The 9,005-nt window shown below is 32.1% G+C and overlaps 2 protein-coding genes across 4 annotated transcripts; one reads left to right on the top strand and one right to left on the bottom strand.

Moving 5' to 3' along the window:
- The first annotated feature begins 594 nt into the window (after positions 1–594).
- LOC114189571 (F-box protein At2g27310-like) lies at positions 595–4,092 on the top strand. 3 transcript variants are annotated; one of them, XM_028078174.1, is made up of 2 exons: positions 595–971; positions 2,823–4,092. In XM_028078174.1, exon 2 carries the CDS (start codon positions 2,833–2,835, stop codon positions 3,949–3,951), a length of 1,119 nt encoding a protein of 372 aa, XP_027933975.1. In that variant the 5' UTR covers positions 595–971; positions 2,823–2,832; the 3' UTR covers positions 3,952–4,092. The 3 variants fall into 3 exon arrangements, with proteins under 3 accessions (XP_027933975.1, XP_027933976.1, XP_027933974.1); XM_028078175.1 differs by having other exon boundaries at positions 596–931; positions 2,840–4,092; XM_028078173.1 differs by having other exon boundaries at positions 597–931.
- Positions 4,093–4,663: 571 nt separating this feature from the next.
- Positions 4,664–5,065, bottom strand: LOC114191278 (antifungal protein ginkbilobin-like protein). The gene has a single exon (XM_028080449.1). It carries the CDS (start codon positions 5,063–5,065, stop codon positions 4,664–4,666), a length of 402 nt encoding a protein of 133 aa, XP_027936250.1.
- Positions 5,066–9,005: the final 3,940 nt, after the last annotated feature.

The raw sequence follows: 9,005 nt of genomic DNA, 5'->3' as shown, positions 1-9,005 counted from the left end.
ACATTCTGTCAAAATGAGGATCATCCGCAACAAACACTACGAAAATGAGGACCAAAAAAGTATTTAAGCCATATATAAAAAAAGAAAAAAGCTTATTATTTTAACAACATACACCAGTTTTTTCTCAAAAGAAGCAATGAGATCGTAAAACTTTCTTTCATTAATCTATCCAAATCAGTCTTAACAAAATAAGAATCATTCTCTCATCCAATGCACTGTTCCATGGAGCAAGGAGAGACACTAAATTATTATATTTTGTGTTATGATATGTTAACAATTTTTTTTATAAAGTTTGACAAAATTTATTTTTTAATATACATTAAATTATTTTTTCTTTTTTTAAGTCATATCAAAAAATTTTCGATTTATTGAGGTATTATCATGTGTATATATTATTAAAAATTTGTAAACAATATTTTGTTAAAAAATAATTTTTCTATATTTTAGCAGAGTCTTCTTAGTAAAATTCAAATTTAATCAACAGGATAATTATTTGTCTACGATTTCGTGCATACCTAAAATAATCCAAGTGACAACTTGCCTTTACAAGATTGTTTTTGCTAAAAGTGGTTTTGGGACGTGGCAAAATCTGTGTGGTGAATGGAAGGGGCAGTGCATGGCGTTCACCTCAAGAGTTGAGTGGGAGATCGTTGACCTCTCATGCTGTTGCTCCTGTGCTTTCAAGCATTAGTTGCGAACAACTAAGAACCAGAACACAAGAACAGTACCCAAAACACAATGGATTGTGACCCTTAAACCAATCTTCTTACATTATTAATTGTCCGAAATCCTATATTTTCATCTGGGTTTTCTTCAAAATCAGTTCTTTTTTTACTCGTTCCTCATATCTCCTTCCCCATTTGTTCTTGTCCCGCTTCATCTGTTTTTAGCAGCTTCTTCTGTTGATCATCACTCATGTGCGATATTTAAGGTGACTACTGACAACCCATATTTCCCAACTTGTAATTTTGGTACGCTTAGTTAGATATTAGCACTTCTGTTATTTTCTATGTATCCTCGTAATTTACATTCTGAATTTGATTGCATTTCTGGTTATTTCGCATATATATGGTGGCACTTCTCAAGCTTGTTTATCTTTATTGGTTGCTTATGTTTTATGTTTAATAAAGGGAGTGCTGTTGTTGATCAATTTGTAATGTTGAAGAGTTGAAGTAATAGGGTATTCTGCTGCAGTCATATAAACGGTTGCAGGTTACTTATTAAGTGTGTGTTTCTTTAATGGTTGAGACCCATTGGTTAAATAATTGTCTTTCACAATTTTTATTGGAGTAGTAGTTTGAAGAGTCCAGAGGAAAACAAAATGCACTGTAAAAGTAACTTTGTAAACTTAATATATGAAATGCAGCTCAGACATATATATTTAGCTTGATGGTTTTCTTACGCATAAAACTTTGGTGTAGCACTTTTGGTGCTATTTCTATTTACAATTAGTGTGTTTTAGCCTGGTTGGTTGTGTATAAGAAAGGAAGGGAAATGTTAGATTTGAATTGAAGAGGAAGTGGAAAAAAGAAAAATAAAGATTTCTTTTTTCTACAAGTATTTCTTTAATAGAGGGAAAAGATACATTATTACCCTTTCTTTTCTTTTCTGTCCACCAAAAGTTACTAGTCTGAAACTTCAACTTTAACCAGAGAATAGTACTTAACCCACCTAAAGTACCGTACTTAAATTTTGCTCTTTCCTTATGAATTTTACGTTTAGATTTGAGTTGAAGAGAATGTGAACAGTTTTTACAAGCCAGAGTTCGATGTATGGGTTATCTTGGAAATCTTGGTTTCTGATACCTTGACAAGTCCTGCTATAAATTAAATGCAAATCACGGATTTGTGACAACTGCATGCTGATCTTCCTGTTAAGATGTCAATTGAATATCTTATGTCATTGGAACGCTGATCTCAAACATTCTATTTAGGATATCAAAGTTAACATATGACCGATATGGAATTTTCCTCTGGTGTGCCTAGTATTGAATGATATGTTATAATCAGTCTCTGCTCTGCTATGTAGTGTTTTCTCAAAGTCAAACCCGTGGCTATATGATGAGAAGAGAATGTTTATTAAAAGGGTTATAGCACCTTTGCTACCTTTTATTACTAATTTAATTTCTATTTCTCAAGAACTAATTCGGTGCTGATATTATCTACACAAGTTCTAAAACAGACTTATGGCTTTACTAGTCAATAATTCATGCAGACTTTGAAGTAGTATCTGTCACTAGTTTACATTCAATCAGATGTTCTGTACTGGAATATCTAAAAGAGACGTATTTGTTATTGACAACAGCAAGATCTGCAGTTCTTCCTATGTTGCAGGGTGTATTGATACAACATGCCTTATTATGTTAGTTTTTAGAAATTTCAGATTTATTTTCGATTCCAACCTTTTAATTCGCAATTAAGTTTCTTAGCTTACTGAAATTTTATTAATTTTATTCTACTTTTAGAAACTTCAGCAGATCAATTACTCTCCCACAATATAACAGTACTAATATTTCCCTTTAAAATAAAATTGAAGTAGTAGCTATTTTAATATGACAAGTTTATGCTATCTTGTAGTCATCAATGAAGTTTGGATTGAGTGGTTGCTGATGTTGGTGGTTGGCACTGATAAACTAACTGGTTTCCATTGGTCCTCATGAACACTATGTTAGGCACTGGTCTTTACAGAAATGAGATTACAATGTTACCAAAACATTAATTGTATGCTCCATTATTGGCTAATGTATTAAAAAGGCTAACCTGTTTTTTCTACATTTCTGTGTTAGTTATTTTGATTTGAATTATGTTCTATGACAATCACAGGATTATTGTTATGGCAGTTGCTCCTGCTGAGAGTATTGCCTCATTGAGTAACGACCTCTTCTACGACATATTACGACGTCTTGACGGCCCTACGTTGGCTTGTGCAGCTTGCACTTGCGCATCATTTTGTTCCATCTCAAAAGAAGAGATCTTATGGGAAAATGTGTGTTCGTCTATGTGGCCTTCAACAAACAGGGAAGATGTCAAAATCTTAATATCTTTTATTGGTGGATTCAGAAAATTCTACGCAGATTGTTTTCCTCTTATTGTTATCAAGGAGGTTGGAGAGTATCAATGGAACAGCTATCATGAGTACCCTGATGATTGGACTGAGGCTGAATATTATGGGGATATGAATGAATTGGAAAGCATCTCTCCATCAGATTTTGTTTCTATTGTGGATATCAAGTTTAAGGAGAAACCAATATGCTCCAAAGTTTTATGGGGAATTCCAAACGCCAATGGCTATAATGGGTGGTTCTACAACTGTCCTTTCCGGATTGATCTTCTGAGTTGTGCTGATAGAGATGATAACAATGGTGTGGTTACCCTTTCTGTTTCTGATGGACTGCCACCAATTACTTCTATGGAAAGGGAAAAGAAAGATGGGAAGCTATGGCGGGAACTTCGTGATGGTCTCTTGCTTAGTTGGATCATAGTAAACAAGAAAATTAAGCAATCTGCTAATCTTGCTAGCTGGAGCCCTCTAGATGGACAAAGACATTGGCCAACAGACAAGGATTTTGTCTTTCGTTTTGGATCTGTTCTCCCTGCCGAGGATGTTCTTCCTTCTCAAGTAGTGCAGTGCATCTTCATTATGAAGTTTAGAGTGGTTCACACTGAACAAGAAGGGGTTCAAACAACACTTAGATCAACAGAGTTGAGTATGCAGTTGGAAGACATGGAAGGTGCGCATGTTAATGGGAGGAATAGTTTGCTCATTCTTAAGAAAGCACTTAGTTGCCGAAGAAGCACAAATTACAGTGAAGTACTTGAATCTTGTCTTGCATACTCAAAAATGCAAAATAAGTTAAAAGAGGAGAAGATTAGAAACGAAAGTAGGATTGATACAATTTGTATTCTTAGTAGCATTGTTGCTGTAATGACATTCTGGTACTATGTTTTGTGATGTGGTAAGGCAAAGGCATTGCTCATTTTACTGAAATAAGCTAATGTTGGTCTTGCAGCACATTATCAACTTTGGCACTCCTCTTATGTAACACAAGATTCCAAAATAAAGTAAATAATCAAAGACAGCTTCATTGCGAGATTTGAAGTTTTCTTGGTTCGAACCTTTTGCAAATTGACGGTATCAGCAGGAGCTGGTGTTACCAAAATATTTTGACTGTTTGGAAGCTCTTTCATGTTCTTCAACATTTGAAACCTACCAATTTATGTACTTAGAGATAGTCTTCTCCAAAATAAGCCATTACCTTATCCATTACTTAGAGATAATCTTTTTATGTCTAAACTTGTTCAAATGTTTATCTTCTGGCGTACTAATGCAGGAATATAAACTTATCAAACTTGACCTTCTCTTGATATATACTAAAAATATATCTTCTCATATCAAATTAAGTAAATTAAATCACGCACACGCACTTGCTAACTTTATCACTGAAGCTTTATCTTTGAGTTTGCCTTCCATAATAAGTAAATTAATCACAACCCAAAACAACATAAGCAAATTGAAATAAAGAATGAGAATTGATCATCATGAGTGAATAGAATAGGTAGTATTTGACTTTATTACTGAGCATATTTGTGGTACAGAAACAGATTTATTGCTTACAAAGGGTTTTGTTGAAACATGAAAGCAAAGCTCCAAAAATTCTGTATCTCTAATCGTCAAAAGGGTACTGCTCGTACCTGATAGTACAATCATGCAGCACCGAGCGAGCTCCTATACGTTTGGGACATGCGTTGAACATGGCCGTTTTGGCAACACCAAGACATGTTTTGCAGTCAGAGGTTGTGAGATTTAGGTTGCAAGCGGCATGTCCGTAGGCAAAGGCATTAGGATATGGAGAAATGTTGTAGTAATCGTAATTTTTCTGCGTTGGAGTCTCTCTCTCCAATTCTCCAACAACATATGACAAACTGACAGCAAAAGGATCACCTGAGGTGTACCCACCAACGTTGCACAGAACGGTAGTGATGTTGGTGTTGAGAACACTGTCAGCAACACTCCACAGGCACAACAAAACAATCGTGGCTGCTGCAATTTCTGAAGAAATGCCCATCTTAATACTATGCTCTTCGATTAATTTCAACGACACAGTTTATACTTTGTGGGCAGGTTTGAGTCTTGTCGACCGATTTACTTTTAGTTTCTCTTCTGATGAAGTTGCAGTTAGTGTTGTAAGTACTTAATTATCCTTTCTTGGAATATGATTCATTGTCCTCTTTTTCTTATGATTCTTTCTATCGGTTAATATAATAAGGCATTTGTGATAATGATTAGCATTAATGTATTTGACACTAGATTAACAGACTAATAGTTGATTATTGAGAAAAAAAAAAGAGCTTATGCATCATTAAGTAAGATAAGAGTAAGAGAAGCGACAAAACTGGTTTGAAATAACTAATACTACCCGTTGTCGTCTACATTTAAGAAAAGTAAAGTAATCCATGTGGAAATTGCTTTAGCGGAATTATTTGTATGCAGTAGCACAGATTCCAAAAATAAGTAATTGATAGCACACTATTCATAATATATACGTTAAATTATACTTTTAGTCTCTATTTTCGTAGCAAAATATCAATTTGGTCCATCTATTCTTTTATCTTAATTTAGTCTCTATTTTGAAAAATTTGATGCAATCAAGTCATTTTCGTTAGTGGTGTAGTAACGACGTTAGATGGGATGACATGTGTCAGTTCTTGGATTTTTTGACTTTTTTTTATTTTTTATTTATTTTTAAAATTAAAAAAATATATATTTGCCCTGTGTCAAGCTGACATCGTGCCACGTGATAATGACAGTGTGATGTGATAGTGACAGTGCCACGTGTCACTATTATGGCAAGTGTCATTTTTCTGGTCTCAATTTGGTCCCAGTATTTTAATTTTTATAAAATTGAGCAATTTTGTCCATCTCCAAATTGAAACCAAATTTAATTTTTATATAAATATACACAAATATTTCTATCAAAATTGATATTTCAAGTAAATATTTTTAACAAGATTAAGTTTATTTAAATTTATATTTTACATTGAAAATTATTTAAAATTGTTTTAAAGTTGTCAATAGAAAATAATGCTAATAACAAAAAAAACATAAATTATATTGATATTTTATTACATCATATTTTAATATTGTTTTATTTGAATTTATATTTTAAATAATTATATATTTTTAAAATGTGTAAATTTCAATAATTTTTATATAAATGTTTGAGTTGGTGTAAAAGTAACAATTATATAAATTTTAAAAAAATTAAATAATTTATGTAACAATAAAAAACAAATAAATTTAAAATTTGAAAACAATTTTAAGTAAAGTTGAAGGTGAAAATTTTTTAAATAAACTTAGTTTTTTTAAAAATATATAATAAAAATATCAATTTGAATAAAAATATCAAATTTAATAAAAATATTTGTATAATATTTATATAAAATTGAATTTTTGTTTCAATTTGGAGTGGGACGAAATTACACAATTTTTACAAAAGTTAGGACTAAATTGAGACAAATATTATAATATAGGGACCAAACTGAGAATGAGAGAATGACACCTAGTATAATAGTGACACGTGGCACTGTCATTGTCACATCACACTATCATTGGCACGATATCAGCTTGACACGTGGCGTTTTTTTTATTTTTTTTTAAAAATTCAAAAAATTCAGGAACTGACACGTGAAACCTCATTTAACGTCGTTACTACACCACTAACGGAAAATATTTAATTGCATAAAATTTTCCAAAACATGGACCAAATTGAGATAAAAAAATAAAGAGACCAAATTGATATTTTGCTACGAAAATGAGACCACAAATATAATTTAACCTAATATATACTAATTTAGAACGGTTTTGTAAACAGGTCAGAATTCGAGAATTTTTTTCTATAGTAGCACGAATACCAAAAATAATCACCCAAATAACATATTGTATATTTTATTTACCAATCTAGCACACTTTTGAAAATGGGTCAGAATTCGATTCTCAGAAACCGAATTCTAATCTTGTTTTTTTGCTTAAATTATGTCAAAATCAATTAGAATTCGATTATCAGAAAACCCAATTCTGAGGTCGATATTTTTTCTTTAATGTCCCAACCATACCTAAGTACACGGCACCAGACACACCCGCTGACCGCCTACCTTAACAAGAGTTCCCCCTGGTTCATATTCCACCCAGCAAAGCCTCAGAGCCACTTACTCGACAATGGTCCCAATAGCCGCACACATCATACCGAACACCCTTCCTAAAACACGGCCCTCAACAAAACCTGTGGCCGCATACATTACAACAGATAACCCCCCGAAGTACGCGGCCTCTAACGACCCTCCTGATAGCCACCTACCCTCTAACGACCCTTCTAATAGCCGCCTACCCAGCAATAAGGGCATCCCTCCCCAAGATAGTCCAGATCCGTGGCGTAGCCAATCCGACCAACAAGATAAGATCATCCACCCACAGAGACCCTCATGACCGGATACCGAATACTGCCAACCCCCGAAGGACCTCTTGGTAATTTCTCCCCTCAACACTGAATCCAAGAATAGCCAAAAAGGGAATATTGGGCCCAAAGGCCCATCCCAAGTAGGACCCACAGGTAAAAAAGGTATAAATAGCACACTGTTCCATGCATTGATTACGCATTAAATTATTCTGATACTCTGACATCACCAGTGCTGACATAGGCATCAGAGTGTCTTTTGCAGGTCCCCTGCTCCGCCCCCGGATTCTCTTGGAAGCAATAGAAGAACAGTCCGAGATCAGCCGTCCGAAGTCCTCAAGTGATTTGTGGATTACAACCTTCGGTCCCGTAAGAACATTTAATTTTTCTTTTTTTTTCAAAATTGAAGAGAAAGCTATTTTTTTATTTGTTTAGTTTTATTCTTTTTATGGGGAAAGGGAAAAAAATAATTATAAGAATTGTAATAAATTAATTTAGTAATTGTTAAAGGTAATTGACGTAATTCTTTGAAACAATTAAATATCGAAAATGTATAATTATATTTTGAAATAAATTAAGTTTATTATTATTTGAAATGCAATGTACAGATTATTAAAAATTATATGTTCAAAATGGAGGAATAAATAATTGATTGAAAAGTTGTTGTTGAAGGAAAACAAGATTTGATTGTAAAATAAATTGATTTCATTATTATTTTGTTTTTTTGAAAGTGTGAAGTTTGTAGTTAAATTTTGATATTAAAATTTGAAGTGTGAAGTTTTAAATAATTAACTGTTTTTTAAATAATTATTTTTAGTTTGAATTATTGTACAATTAAATATTGTTCTCTTTTTACAAATAATCTTCTATCTTTATTTTTAAAATATAATTTTTAATTATGTATATATTGCATGTCAAATAATAAAAAAACTTAATTTATTTAAAAATATAATTATATATTTTAAAATATTCAATCAGCTATTACATTTTAAAATATATTTTTTTCTTTTAATTTTAATAAAAAATTAATAAAAACAGAAATTTAAAATAAAAAAATTCAGTTCAGAATTTGATTTCCCGAGAACCGAATTATGACTGATTTCCAAGTTATTTTCAACATAAATGAAGGTTAGGATTCGATTATCCGGAAACCGAATTCTGAACCAATTTTAAAACTGTGCCACTGCTGTAAATAGTAGACACAGTATGCAAGGTGGGAAAATAAAAAAGGGAAACCGTGTTATTTTGGAAAAAAATCCAGAATTCGATCCTTCAAGAGCTGAATTCTAACCTTTAACTACGTTTAAGTTGGCCTAAAACCCGTCAGTATTCGATACCAAGCTGATTTTTTATTTTAGTTTTGTTTTTTTAAATGGAAGCAATATAAGAAAGAAAATAATTATATAAATTTGTGATGTTGATAAATGTATAATTACATTGTCAAATAGATTAATTTGATTATTTTTTGTGTTGTTGAAACATTATATAAATTAGCATTTGATGATTTGTAGTTAAAATTTGATGTTAAAATTTATTGTTTTAAGTTTCAAAGAAT

The sequence above is a fragment of the Vigna unguiculata genome, chromosome 7 (genome assembly GCF_004118075.2).
Source record: "Vigna unguiculata cultivar IT97K-499-35 chromosome 7, ASM411807v1, whole genome shotgun sequence".
In the NCBI taxonomy this organism is placed as follows: Eukaryota; Viridiplantae; Streptophyta; class Magnoliopsida; order Fabales; family Fabaceae; genus Vigna; species Vigna unguiculata.
The sequence above is the reverse complement of the archived record's forward strand: the minus strand, read 5'-3'. Positions and strand labels throughout refer to the sequence as shown.